Raw genomic sequence first — 14,669 nt, 5'->3', positions numbered from 1 at the left:
AGACACATTCTCACCATATACTCTACCCCCAGCACAGCAATATACAATCAGGAGGGAACTTACAACTTCCAGCTTCTCCCTGAAGAGTGAAGGTTTGGACCCAACATCTAGAGTCCCAACTTTTAAGACTTCCAGATAGGAATGTCGGATTATCATTAGCAGCTTTTCATATTTTTCAAGATTAGCTAAACATATAATTTTTTGTGAAATCTTACAAGTTTTACATGTTGGAATTTATTCAATTTTTGAAAACAGTAAAAACATTGAAGTCAAAAAAGACATACCGCAACTTCAAGTCAACTTGCAAGCTTTTCAAGTAGTGTAGTGGAGTTTAGATCCAAACAAAACTGGATTTGAAGTCTGGCTTTATTTTGTATTAGCTGTATGGCTTTGGCCAAGTTATGTAACTTCTCTAGTCCCTGATTTCCTCACCTGTAATATGAGTTATGATTTATAATTGACCTGCTGGTAATCTATCCAGCATCCATTTCCCTCTTCCTCACTCTTAATAGAAATCACATTTGTTGAGACTTCATGTGTCCTATAAGAATCCATGGGACTTGGAGGAATGGAAGCTTACCCCATCTCAGTTCTAAGAGTAGGTCTGGTTTGGTGTAACTTAATCCTATTTGCCTTCTCAGGGATTGGGTTAGCTGTCTGAAATTAAGCCGGTCAGTACATGGCATCTTCAAAATGGTTATTACTGGCCCAAAGATGGGCACATGACCTAATTTGGCCACGAACAAAGAAGTCATCTGAGATGTTGCTGACAGCAAGCTTAAGGTCATGAAGAAAGCAGTTTGAGAACAAGGCCTATACTCCTCAAAGGGCAGAGTCAATCCATATCCTAAGTAGAAAAATATAAAGCCATTTAGAGGTCTCTTCGTGTAGGAAGAGGATTCTTACTAACCTCTAGTATTCTGTAGGCATGAGACACTTTTACAGTTAAAGTATTGTATGTTGTGATAAATTGTGTTTAATTTTCACATAATAAAATACAGAGTGTGAAGTTTTTATTATTATTATTATTTTTTTTTTTTTTTGCGGTACGCGGGCCTCTCACTGCTGTGGCCTCTCCTGTTGCGGGGCACAGGCTCCAGACGCGCAGGCTCAGCGGCCATGGCTCATGGGCCCAGCCGCTTCACGGCAAGTGGGATCCTCCCGGACCGGGGCACGAACCTGCGTCCCCTGCATCGGCAGGCGGACTCTCAACCACTGCGCCACCAGGGAAGCCCCGGAGTGTGAAGTTTTTAAAAAATATTTCCGTGAGTTGAATTGTCCTAAATCCCAAATTACAAATGTTTGCATTTCACTAAATTGAAACTAAATTTAATATATGTTTATGATAAGATCTTATACTTGAAGCTGTCATTTAATTACCTAAGCATCCAATAAGAGGATGTTAGATTCTAAACAACCAAAGGGAAGAGTTTAACAGGACAAATTCTTTATTATTATCCAAGAAGAGATAATTATGAAGTTTAGTTGTGTGACTGCATATGGATTTTAAATAACTTATTATGACATTAATTTATCTTGAAAAAAAAAGAGCAGAGTCAAGAGATCACAGGGGAAAGAACCAGAACCTTGAGCATACTGCATCTGAAGTCCACCCTGTGTCTAGATTTCCAATCAAATAACTCAATCACATAACTGAATTTAGTTGATTATTACCTGCAGCAAAAACATCCTAACTCATACCTAAGGATAAAAGATAATGTATTTAAAGTGACTGGCACATAGGAGGGACTTAATACATGGTAGGTTGTATCATTAGAGTATTTTAACATTTCCATTACATCCGATTTTAAAATATATATGATTCCAACTTATACCTCCTCCCTTTTCCCCTTTGGTAACCATAAGTTTGTTTTCTATGTCTGTGGGTCTATTTCTATTTTGTAAATAGTTTCATTTGTATCACTTTTTTAGATTCCACATGTAAGTGATATCATATGATATTTGTCTTTCTCTGTCTGACTTACTTCACTTACTATAATAATCTCTAGGTCCATCCAATGTTGCTGCAAATTAAACAACAAGGTCCACTGTATAGCACAGGGAACTATATTCAATATCTTGTAATAAGCTATAATGGAAAAGAATCTGAAAAAGAATATATGTATTTTATATATATATTATATATATAAAACTTAATCACTTTGCTGTACACCAAAAAATAACACATCGTGAATCAACTATACTTCTATCTATCTATCTATGCTTCCATAATGTAACTTACAAAACTTGAAGTTTCCCTTCCCCCCCAACACATAATGATGTATTAATTAAATTGTTGAAACTTCCTTTTATTAACAGGGATGGAAATGAAAAGGAAATGAGCATGTGTCTCAGGACAGCTGTCCTCCACTGTGTAGGAAACAGTGATATATGTTTATTCCTTGTGTTTGGATAGGATTTAATCAAATGATGCAAACCCTCAGGAACTGGCTATGGGGATTTGGACAAGAGTATACCAGACATCAGCAGATCAGCCAGTTCATTCACCACACTTTGAGGTCTGTGTAGCAATGTGGCTGGCCTCCCCTGCCCACGCAGAACCCAGTTAGCATCACCAAGCTGACAGTGACTCCTCTGTCCCTGCGATCCATGCCAGGCTTTGAGGCACCAGGAGCCTGCACAGGGGCTCAGTCACACCTGCAGGCAGGCAGCATCTACACGGAGGCAGGAGAAGCGGGGAGCAGGAAAGCAAGAGGACAAAGGCAAAGAACAGGTGGAGAGGCCCGTTCTGGCTGTCTAGCTCCCACCTGGAAGGAATGACAAGGAGGGCTTCTGTCCTACATACGAGGAGGAGGGGTATAGACAGACACCCTTCCAGGAAAGCAAAGGACAGCTTATAAATGAACTGGCCCTTCACACCTTGCCATATGCTCCTCTCTTGTGGTGGAAAGGATTTTTAACTTGTTTTGTGCGGCATCAGATGTTTTCCAGATCATGTCAAGAATGAAACAAAAGCAGAGGTTTTTTCCCCCTTCCTGAGTATGACCTCCTCGTCTCTTCAGACCCAAAGCTTGGCTCGCCACCTATGTCATGGATCCAGCCCAGTATGGTATTGGTTTCCTTTAACTCAAAGCATTCACTGCTCTGATGATTTGCTTGGCAGTTCATCATGTGATAAAATTTTACTTCTTCCACATATTGGTTAAAACTTCTGGTCAGATTATTTAACTCTCCTAGGTTGCACTAAGCCCAGATAGATTAACAATGCTTGTGGATTATAGATCTTTGGAAGGTCCATAGCCTCCATCATGATGTCTAGCATATAACAGACATTGTACAGACACCCACTAGGCTCCACAACAAAATCAAGGCTGAGAATAGAGAGTCTCCAAGGCGGAAAAGGCAGCCGAAATTCACAGCCCAACTCGTTTCCTCCAGTATTCTCCTTCCCCTCAGGGATTATTTACCAATTAATGCTGAAGTTCCTTAAGGTTGGAACCTGATCACTCTTCTGAGTCTTCATTCTCCCCTAGATGATCTCACCCAATCCTGAGGTTTTAACTGGCATCAGTAAGCTCAAAACCTGTGTGTTAGATTTTCAGCCTGAACTCAGACTCTTTTCTCCAATTGCCTACTTGAGATTTCCACTTGGATGTCTACAAAGTACGTTCAACTGAACATGTCTGAAATTAGATGCTGTTCCTGTCTCACTCTCCCCCAATTTGTTTCTTCTCCAATTTTGTGCAAGGTACCGCCATCTATTCAGCTGTACAAGTGAAGAAGTATTATTGAATCTCTTCTATCATTTCATATCCATCCATCACGTTTTGTTAATTTTACTTCCGAAACATGCATAAGGCCACCCACTTCCCTCTGAATCTATAGCATTACACAGATTTAGGTCTTAATCTCCTAACTGGTCCCTGTGCTTACACATTAAAACCCCTTGCTCCCAATATACTCTCTGTTAGCAGGCACCAGAGTAGTGAAAATGGTGCTTTTCTTCGCATAATCCTTTCACAGAAGGAAGCTGTAGCAAATCATTAGTATATGTCACCAAATTAACAAGTTTCAAAATGAAAGCTTCCCTAGTATTCAAAAAAGGATAAAAGGAAATACGTAGGAAAAAGATCAATACGTATTTTTGTTGGCATGCTGGTTCCAAAATCCAAAGATTTGAATCTGGCCTAAGGCAAATTTGAACAATATTTATGCTTTATGTGTGACCCCAAAACAACCCAAACCACCTTTCCTTCAAGGTAAAGGCACGGACAATTTCTGACCCTTTCAAGTTGCCAGCACTGGGTTTCCACCATTTGTCGAGCTATTCATTGGATGCCAATTGGAAATGATTGACTTGCATCGCTGGGTTGGCATACGGTGCTCTTGACTTCCAGCCAAAAAAGAGAGGGCGGTGTTCCAGGAGAGGTGCCACAAACAGAGATGAGGCTGAGGAGAGGCTGCTGACTTCACTCTCAGGCTGAACACCCAGGGAGCACAGCCCACCTCTCGTGGGTCCATCAGGACACAAGAGGTGTCAGATCAAGCTGTGCATCTGGCCGAGCGAAGGGGGAGAATTAACATCTGCAGGGGGCCAACTACATCCTAGATGCTTGGCTAGGTAAATTATGTGCATTTAAGTGTCACCATAATCCTGTACGGTTGGAATTATCTCTGTATATAATCAAGGAAATGGAGGCTCAAAGAAGTTAAGTAACTTGACCAGGATAGCCTAGATAATGAGAGGGTTTGAACAAAGCACTATCCAAAACCACATTCCACAAAGTCACACAGCCTCGTGGAATACGCTTTGGGTTCTTAATGTGGTACAGGCTGCTGGATTCTCTCACTACATATCTCTTTGAGACTCAGTCTTTTCCCCCTTTCCCGAGTCCAGACTCCCAATCAGATTTACAGCACAGGCCCAGAGGATGGCTTGGTCTCCTGGGTACCTGGTGTCATCGCCAGAAATGTTTGTTGAGCATATGCTGATCTCACAGATAAATATTTGCAGAGTTATTACATTCACCCAGGGACGTTATAACGCAGAGAATTATAACTGCGCAGGCCTCTTTCTTGGCATTAAAAAAGAAACCAGGGCTTCCCTGGTGGCACAGTGGTTGAGAGTCCGCCTGCCGATGCAGGGGACGTGGGTTTGTGCCCTGGTCTGGGAGGATCCCACATGCCGCGGAGCGGCTGGGCCCGTGAGCCATGGCCGCTGAGCCTGCGCGCCCGGAGCCTGTGCTCCGCAACGGGAGAGGCCACAACAGTGAGAGGCCTGTGTACCGCAAAAAAAAAAAAAAAAAAAAAAAACCAACAGTGATAATTCTGATTATCAAATACAAATATGCCAACCAGGTTCAGATCAGTCTCTTAACGGGTCATTAAACCAGGAAGTTTTCCTATGGATATTTCAGAAAGGAAGATTGAAAAAAGTATCAATGTAAATTGGATATGAATTAAATTTACTCTCCCGTATTTATCTTCCTTCCATTTCCCTTCCTGTCAGGGTGATAATTTACAATGCTGTTGCTTCTTAAAGCAGAAGCTGGACTTTATAAATCAGGAAGTTAATGTAAAACACATAAATGGTCAAGCCAGGTACCATCAATTAAAACCAAATAACTTCCCTTTAATAGTAATTCATAGCTCTCCCGAAGAAGTTGTTCTTTTTCCCCTGGTTGGGGCTGTAGATCTACCTGAGCGCTTCTATTTGACTTCCAGTGCAGCGACTGCCACATCCTCCTCCACAACTGAAAGGGGAGCCGAGCTACAGGACACAGAGTCACAACTCAATCGGTAACAAACAAGATTGAAATATACCTCCATCTCTCACTTCCCTGTCTCTGTACAGCTTGCAGTATAACAGGTATAAATTAAAGTAATAATAATGATGATAATCATCATCATAAGAATAATGACTTCACAGTTGTTTGTGTAATGCCTACTACATGCCAGGCACAATGATAACTGTTTTACATATATGCTTTCATTTAATTCTCCTACAGTATGAAGAAATGACTCTCTCTCTCCCCCCCCTCTCTCCCCCTCCCTCCCTCCCTCCCTCCCTCCCTCCCTCTCTCTCTCTCTCTCTCTCTCTCTCTCACACACACACACACAGACACACAGACACACAGACACAGACACACAGACACATGGGCATTTTAGGAAAAAAGCCTGAGTTCGGAGTGGTTAGTAACTTATACTTGGTAAGTATGTGGCTAATTCAAAACCAAGCTGGCACTCAGCCCGTGAACTTTTCTCCACTTTTTTCTCTACCCTTCTTCCCACTGGCCACGCTCCTCCCAAGCTAATCCTTTGGCAAGAGCGTTTAAGTCTTAAAAGCATCCACCTTCTCCCTTCTATGACCTCCTCCTTCATAAATGTAAAAGTGGAAGAGGAAACACACAGATGTGCACACACATTTTACCAACAATGGTAACCATCTACAGATTGCTTTCCATATGCCAGGCTCTAGCCTACAGGACAACAGTTTTCTTATCCCCAGGTTACATCCGAGGGAGCAGACTTGGAGGAATCAAGTGACTTGGCCGAAGTCTTGAAACTAGGAGAGTTCAGATCAGGGATTCAAACAAGGCAGCCTGTCTCCAGTGCCCACACTTTTTTTTCATCAAATTTTTCTGGCTGCACCCCACGGCTTGTGGCATCTTAGTTCCCTGACCAGGGATCAAACCCGGGCCCTCAGCAGTGACAGCACGGAGTGCTAACCACTGGACGGCCAGGGAACTCCCAAGTACCCACACTCTTGACCATGATGTCGTGCTGCCTCTGGAGGGGCCCCATCCGCTAGTGAACCGGAGATGTTCTTGGGACAGAACTGGACAGAGCAGCCTAAGTTCCATGCCAACAAAACAGGTAATGGTTTACCTTCACAGATCCAGGAGTTGCCAGCGATGTGCTCTGTGCTTGGTGAAGGAACAGATGTTTAATAACTCTGCAGTAGCAAGGAGGCGGTTACATAACATGGCTGAGCTATTTTTGAACTTTGGAAAACGCTGACTGCTCTTTTCAAAGTGCCTTCTGTAAAACCAGAATATTAAACATAAAGAACATTTCCCCTTTTCCCCACTTTTTTTTTTCTGAAACAAGAACAGACACAGGCCCATGGTAGGATCATTAACCCAGCAAGCAGACCCTTTGTACCTGGTCCATCACTGTGAGCAGTAAACCATTGTGACAATATTTTAACTGTACAAACTCTGTGTATAAGATTACAAGCAACGTCCGTGAAGGCCACTGAGGGACACACCTAGTTAGCCCCAAGATGTAGAACTCAACCAGTCAAAGCAGGACCCCCGATCCCTCAGCAACTCACCATGAAACCATCAGGCGTGACTTCACCTGAACCTCTTCTGAAGCTATTTGCATCCTCCCTACTGCAGAGTGGGAGTGATGAGAGCTATTTGTTTACAGATGCTTTGCACAATGAGACTTTTTAAACCAGCTGAAAATGTAACTTTTTAAAGCTTTAAGTGAGAACTCCTAACTCAAGCTGATGGGTCCGAATCAGGTTGCAGACACATGTGTTCTCTGCCCTGAGCTACCCAGACTGAAGATTCCTTACTGTCAACAACCTAAATGTCCATCAAAGGGGGCTGATTAAATAAAAGATAGAACACATACAACAGAATACAAAAAAGCAACTAAGATGAATACACTAGTTTTATATGTGTCCTCATAGATCATGCTTGAGCCGTAGGTTGAGGTAAAGGAAACTCCAGCACATTAGATACCACTTATGATATTGAAAAGAACTACCCATTGGGTCTAAGGTCGCACTGTATCTGTGTCAAAAGTACAGAACATGCACATGGATTTAGACACATACCAAATTCACTGTGGTGTTTTTCTCTCTCATGGAGAGAAAGGGAGAAGAGTGGGGCTGGGGAGAGGTATAATCAGGACTTTCTACATTATCAGAAATGTTTTATTTCTTTTAAAAATTTGAAACAAATATGACATGTTCACTTTGTTCTCTGGGGTGAGTATGGGGGTGGGTGTTTCATCAGACTCTGTACTTTTTTTTTTAACATCTTTATTGGAGTATAATGGCTTTACAATGGTGTGCTGGTTTCTGCTTTATAACAAAGTGAATCAGCTATACATATACATATGTTCCCATATCTTCTCCCTCTTGCTAGACTCTACTTTTTTTACTATTCTTTTCTTTTCTATGTTAAAAAAAGTCCTTGTTGCGCTTCCCTGGTGGTGCAGTGGTTGAGAGTCCGCCTGCCGATGCAGGGGACATGGGTTCGTGCCCCGGTCCGGGAAGATCCCACATGCCGCGGAGCGGCTGGGCCCATGAGCCGTAGCCGCTGAGCCTGCGCGTCCGGAGCCTGTGCTCCGCAACGGGAGAGGCCACAACAGTGAGAGGCCCGCGTACCGCAAAAAAAAAAAAAAAAAAAAGCCCTTGTTACCTGAGTTTGTCTTTAGACGAATTTCCCCCATCTTCATCAGACTGTACATTCTTTGAGAAGTTATATGTTAATTCATGTATGATTCCAGAGGCTAGCACAGGGTTTGCTGGATAGAAGGAGTGATGGATGGAGGATAGAGATATAGTGCCCTTAATCGTTTTCTTAAAAACTGCGTCTTGGGGCTTTCTCCAGCTCCTGGTCCTTGTCTTGCTTCGCAAGGTCCCACTCTTTCCTGGGTGGGCTTAAGGAACACTGTGCTAGTGGGGAAGTGTGGCGAAGAACCCACATACTGGTTGAGCCCTACACACTGTGGCTGAGCGCCACCAGTGCTCCAAGGGTGGAGAAATGTTTCATTAAAACCAGGCGGTGGGGGCTTCCCTGGTGGCGCAGTGGTTGAGAGTCCGCCTGCCGATGCAGGGGACACGGGTTCATGCCCCAGTCCGGGAATATCCCACATGCCGTGGAGCGGCTGGGCCCGTGAGCCATGGCCGCTGTCCCAGTCCGGGAAGATCCCACATGCCGCGGAGCGGCTGGGCCTGTGAGCCATGGCCGCTGAGCCTGAGCGTCCGGAGCCTGTGCTCTGCAACAGGAGAGGCCACAACAGTGAGAGGCCAGCATGCCGCAAAACAAAAAACAAAAAAAAAAACAGGCGGTGGATGACGGCTTACCACACTTAATGCATTACTTCTCTGCGGCTGAAATACCACCTACAACATTGCTGCATTCAAAGCATAACTCCTGGAAAGAGCACACCAGGATTTCACAGGAGTAGAATTTTTTTTTTTTAAGGAGTGGAATTCAGGGTGGTCACTAGAAAGAGATCTGAATGTCTTGCCAATTATCCTTCTCAAGTTCCTCTTCCTGTATATATTATATTTCAATTGCCCTACAATTGAGTTATGTTTCCATCAGAATTATACGAATATTCCAGCTGCAAGGCACTTATTATGGGAAGTGAGAATTCATTTGGGCTGGCAGCAATCCTGCCTCTGTAAGACACTCCCGTGACTCATACCAATTTATCCTAGTTCCTTCCTGATACCTGGACAATTATTAAAAATGCTGAAAGTAGCAACGTAGAAACAAGATCATTAAAGAGGGAAAGAGGAGAGAGGAAGGGAAAATTTCAAAGGACCATGATTTCCTAACCTAAGAGTTCATTTTTCGGATAAATGTCAGTTTCAGGTAAAATCTTTAAGCCTCCTCCATCTCACACACACACACACACACACACACACACACACACGTACGCACGCGCACACACACACACACACACAGACACCCCACTAGCTGCAGACCAGAGATTATCCCTGAACTGTAGCAGATTCAGAGTCCTAAAACCTTCCAGAGACATTTTAGAGTGACACGTTATTCTACTGATAATAAACTCACCTGGTCTGCTGACTATACTTTCTGATGACCAAAGCAACTTCACTGCTCACTCCGACAGTCATTAAATAATTGCCAGGTGCGAGGCACCCATGCTAAGGGGCACTCTTCATGCATCACCTCATTTCATACTCAGGACAACCCCTAGAACATTGGTTCTCAATGCATGTTCCCCAGACCAGCAACATCGTCATCACCCAGGAACTTGCTAGAATTGCAAATTCTTAGAGCCCACTCCAGAGCTACTGAATTAGAAACTCTGAGCATGGGGCCCAGCAGTCTTGTTTTATCAAGCCCTCCCAGTGACTCTCATGCATGTTGAAGTGAAAGAACCACCATCTAGGCAATCCCTGGTCCAGGAAGATCCCACATGCCGCAGAGCAACTAAGCCCGTAAGCCACAACTACTGAGCCCATGTGCCACAACTACTGAGCCCACGTGCCTAGAGCCCGTGCTCCACAACGGGAGAAGCCACCGCAATGAGAAGCCCGCGCACCGCAACAAAGAGTAGTCCCCGCTGGCCGCAACTAGAGAAAGCCTGCGCACAGCAACGAAGACCCAAAGCAGCCAAAAATAAATAAAAATTACAAAAAAAAGAAGAAACGAAAACAAAAAACACCCCATCATTTTGCAATGAACAACTGAGGCCCAGAAAGGTAAAATGATTGTCCAAGTCACATGGAAAGTGGACAAGACAAGATTTGAACCCTAACAAGTCCAACTCCACAGCCCAGTCCCTTAATCATGGTGCTACACTGCTTATCTGAAGAATGAGCATGGATTAAATCAACGAACATCAGGCAAACACACGCAGAATGGGTGTAGGAGTGATCATTCTAAATCTCAACAGCTGAGCCATAATGATGGCCCACAAAGAACAATGACACTTCTCGGAAACATCAAATTTAACTTAAATGTCCACCAAGATGGGAGTAGTTAACTAAATTATGATACAGCCATATGATGGAATACAATGCAGATTTAAAAGTGATGTCTGCCAAGATTTCCAACAGCCTACAAAAACACTTAGGCCATGGGCTTCCCTGGTGGCACAGTGGTTGAGAGTCCACCTGCCGATGCAGGGGACACGGGTTCGTGCCCCGGTCCGGGAAGATCCCACATGGCGCGGAGCGGCTGGGCCCGTGAGCCATGGCCGCTGGGCCTGCGCGTCCGGAGCCTGTGCTCCGCAACGGGAGAGGCCCATGTACCGCAAAAAAAAAAAAAACAAAAAAACAAACACTTAGGCCATATGAAGGGAGGAAATTCAGATACAAACTCTGAGACTAGGAGCACCAGTGTGGGCACTTTCCCCAACATGTAACGTGTTGGTGAGGATGTGGGAAGTCGAGTGATTTCACAAAATGCTAGTGTGAACATAAAATATATAGTCACTTTGTGGGACAATTTGGCAATAGACACTTAAATTTTAAAATGCACTTGTTCCATGACCACAAAACTCTACTTCTTAGAATCAACCCTAGAAAAACATTTGCACATGTGCACGAAGAGACAGGTAAGGATGATTATCACTGCAGTTTAGTTTCTAATGGAAAAAAAGCTGAAACAACATAAATTTCTATTATTATGAAGATTGGATAAATAAATCATGGTATATCCCTATTGAGGAATGCAATGTGCAGTTTACAAAGAACGTAGATATTCATACATACATATCTCTATATACACATACATATGTATATCTACATATATCTGTGCATATTCACATGCACATGTATGTATACATACATCTACATATATTCATACATGTGTATATAGATAGGCATGTATATACATACATATATCTATATATACACACATACTTAAGATATAGCTATAGATAGAGGACGGATAGATAGATAGATAGACAGACAAACAGATCTCAGGTGCAGGTTTCCAGGGTATACGTTGAGTAAAAAAAGTAAGTTGCAGAAAACCAAGGATGATGTTACTTAAAAACAAAAGGAGATGAGACGAGAGGAAGAGGGGAGAGAACAAACCAACAAATCCCACAGGCACACACACAACATTCTCTATTTTCAGTGCACATTTTCAGCAATGAGTACATATCGTTTTTAGTATTTAAACAAACAACAACAAAACTCTGATTCCACTTTGGCGGACAAGCAAAGAGCCCCTCTTACTGGTGCAGCGTGTGCAGTGGGACCTCTGGCTTCTCCATCTGCCCGTAGCAGCTGGCCTTGGCCTCGGGGATGTAGGAGAACTTGTCCAACATGGAAGATGCAGCAGTGGTCAGGATGCCCAGGCCGTCCCTCACCCTTTCCTCCAGGCTGTAGTCCCAGTCATCGTAGGAGACAGAAATAAGTCCCGATGGAAACTCTTTGGGGATGAGCTCCGTATTCCCCGAGACCAAGCTGGGGACGATCCAGAAGAAATCGTACCCAGTGAGGCCGAGGGAGCGGGCCTCACTCAGGATGAGGACGGCCTCGTCTTTGGAACAGTAGAGCAAGATGACGGAGGAGTGGATCTTCTTCAACTGGACTTGTGTCTTTGCATCCTCGAAGGACGTGTCCAGTGTGATCACGTTCTGCATGTCCCAGCCCACAAAGCTGTTGTCCACCGTGGTCTTGATGAAGCTGATGAAGTCCCTGTAGCCAGGGAAGATGGTGGTCACCAGGGAGAAAACATGCCAGTCATAATCCTGCATGATCTTCAGCATGACGGTGACTTGCTGCTGGATGGACGCTCCAAACTGGAAGAAGGTAGACGTTGGATCCTGCCAACAGGTAAAAAGAAAGCAAAACAGAGGATGAGGCCGAAGCCAGTTTATGCACAACAATCTGCCTTTGTTGGCTTAAAGAAGCTCCTTCCTAGAAGTGAGGGAAAATAAATCCCACATCTGTTCATTCACAAACATTCCGGAGCACCTACCGTATGCCAGACTCTGGAACAGATACTGGAAACACAGGGATGAGAGAGGTCCCTGAACTTGAAGCCCACAGCCCGGAAGAGTGAAGGACATCTGTTATTTTGCCAGCTTCATTTTTCCTCTAGTTCATCTCACCACCACCCCTCTGGGTTCAGATGGGTCCAACAGAATGAACTCTATCTGGCCCCCAAGCTCATGACTGGAAAATGAAGCCGACAGAAATAAAACAACAACAGGAAATAGAAGGAGGTTCCTGATGACATACTTGGGGCATCTGGAGTCAGTCGTGCCTGGAGCCATTTACTCTGGACCTGTTGGTTATGTAAGCCACAAGTTCCATGTTCACTTAAGCCAATTTTAGGAGTGTTTCTAAAGTCTTGAACTCTAGATTCACTTGAACTCTAGATTCCTGTGTAATATAGAGTATGATAAATGCTAGGTGGACATCTCTCTGTTCAGTCAATAAATATTTGTTGAACGCCTAATTACATGGCAACAACATGTTAGAGCTTGCAGAAATGATGATTTATAAGACAGACAGACATGGCCTCTGCCTTCATAGACCTGGAAGGAAAGTGAAGAAGAGCAACGTCTATGGACTGGGGGCTGAGAGAGGCATAAGGGGGTGTTGAAGGAATATCCAGGTACAGAAGAGGGGAAGCCAGTGGACAGTATAGTCAGAGAAGCCCTGAGAATACATCTTGACTATTCCAGGAACTGGAGATAAATGCATGATGGTCTGTGATGTAGGGGGGGGTGAGATGATGTTGAAGAGCTTGGCGAAAACCCCATCACGTACAGCCTCAGAGGCTATGTTAGACCTTATTCTGAGCATAAGGGCAAGATGCCGAATGCTCTTACACTGGGAAGTGACACGGTTACTTGTGTTGGGTTAAAGGGTCTCTAATAGTCCTAACATCTCACCAAGTCATGATCTGATCATGAGAACAAACTTCCATTTAGAAAAAAAAGTGGGTGGTGCCCACAGTGGCACCATTTCCAAACTACCTTCACACTCCTTAACTCGTCAAATCCCGTGATGATCCTATGAAGTTGGTATTGTTGGTTGGGGAAAATGAGGCTCAGAATGGTCCATGGCTAAGTCAGAGTCCAAACTCAGGTTCCGGTTCCACTTCCAGCCCCTTTCCCAACATACCACCACAGCCTTCCTGGGATCACTGAAGATCTGCATAGAGTAGGCGCTTAAACCATGTTGTGGACCCACTGGCATGGTGCAAAAATGCCAACTAAACAGAAAGTATGGCTCTGTATTACAGCAAAACAGGATTTGACAAATGCAGAGATGTATTTTTTTCTGGGAACTGAAAGAATTCTCCAAGGGTCCTTATCATATTGCAGCCATGCTTGCATGTTGCATTCTGTATGTACCATGTGCATTTAATACACCCTCAAGTGTACAAATACGAGGATTCCATTTCGTGTGTGTGTGCGTGTGTGCATGAAGAGGGGGTGATTCCATTCATGTCTTTCAGAACAACACTTAGTAGCTGTGCATGTCAAGTCTTTCAACAAGTCTGCATAGTCTTCCCTGTGGATGCTCACTGACTAGGAAGTTTTATCTGAAAGGGCTAAAAGCTATCGTTCCTAGAAACAACCCCCTTTTCTAAAGTGCATGGAGGTTGGGGGGTAATCTGAGTGCAGCACGGCCTGAAGGCAGAGAGAAGAAACAGGAATAAATGCCTTCTGGGCCGCTTCCAACGTTACAGTTCTATGAATTTTACCTATCATTAAATCAATTAAATGGGGTAACATTTAAAGACTTGGGATAATTATCTTTTCCCCCACAGTAGCTTTTGGAGAAATCCAATATTCTTGGATTGATTAATCACTTTCTATCACGCCTCAACAAGGTGGCGAACTGCTTAAGGGCAGAGATTTTGCTGGCCTCATCTCTCTGTCCCCAAAATCTGGCAGGAGTCTTGGCACACGACCCGTCTGGAGAAGGAGGGTGAGGGAGTGCATGAGTGAATGAA

At 43.9% G+C, this 14,669-nt stretch overlaps 1 protein-coding gene across 1 annotated transcript in view; it reads right to left on the bottom strand.

The window, feature by feature from the left end:
- The window catches only part of GRIN2A (glutamate ionotropic receptor NMDA type subunit 2A), a 372,838-nt gene that overhangs the window by 150,268 nt on the left and 207,901 nt on the right, over positions 1 to 14,669 (bottom strand). Inside the window, exon 2 of the mRNA XM_067706655.1 lies at positions 11,930 to 12,522. Coding sequence (XP_067562756.1) covers positions 11,930 to 12,522 — 593 coding nt within the window. The remainder of the gene's footprint in view (positions 1 to 11,929; positions 12,523 to 14,669) is intronic.

Source organism: Pseudorca crassidens, chromosome 15 (genome assembly GCF_039906515.1).
Source record: "Pseudorca crassidens isolate mPseCra1 chromosome 15, mPseCra1.hap1, whole genome shotgun sequence".
NCBI lineage: Eukaryota > Metazoa > Chordata > Mammalia > Artiodactyla > Delphinidae > Pseudorca > Pseudorca crassidens.
This window is presented reverse-complemented; position numbering and strand designations above follow the sequence as displayed.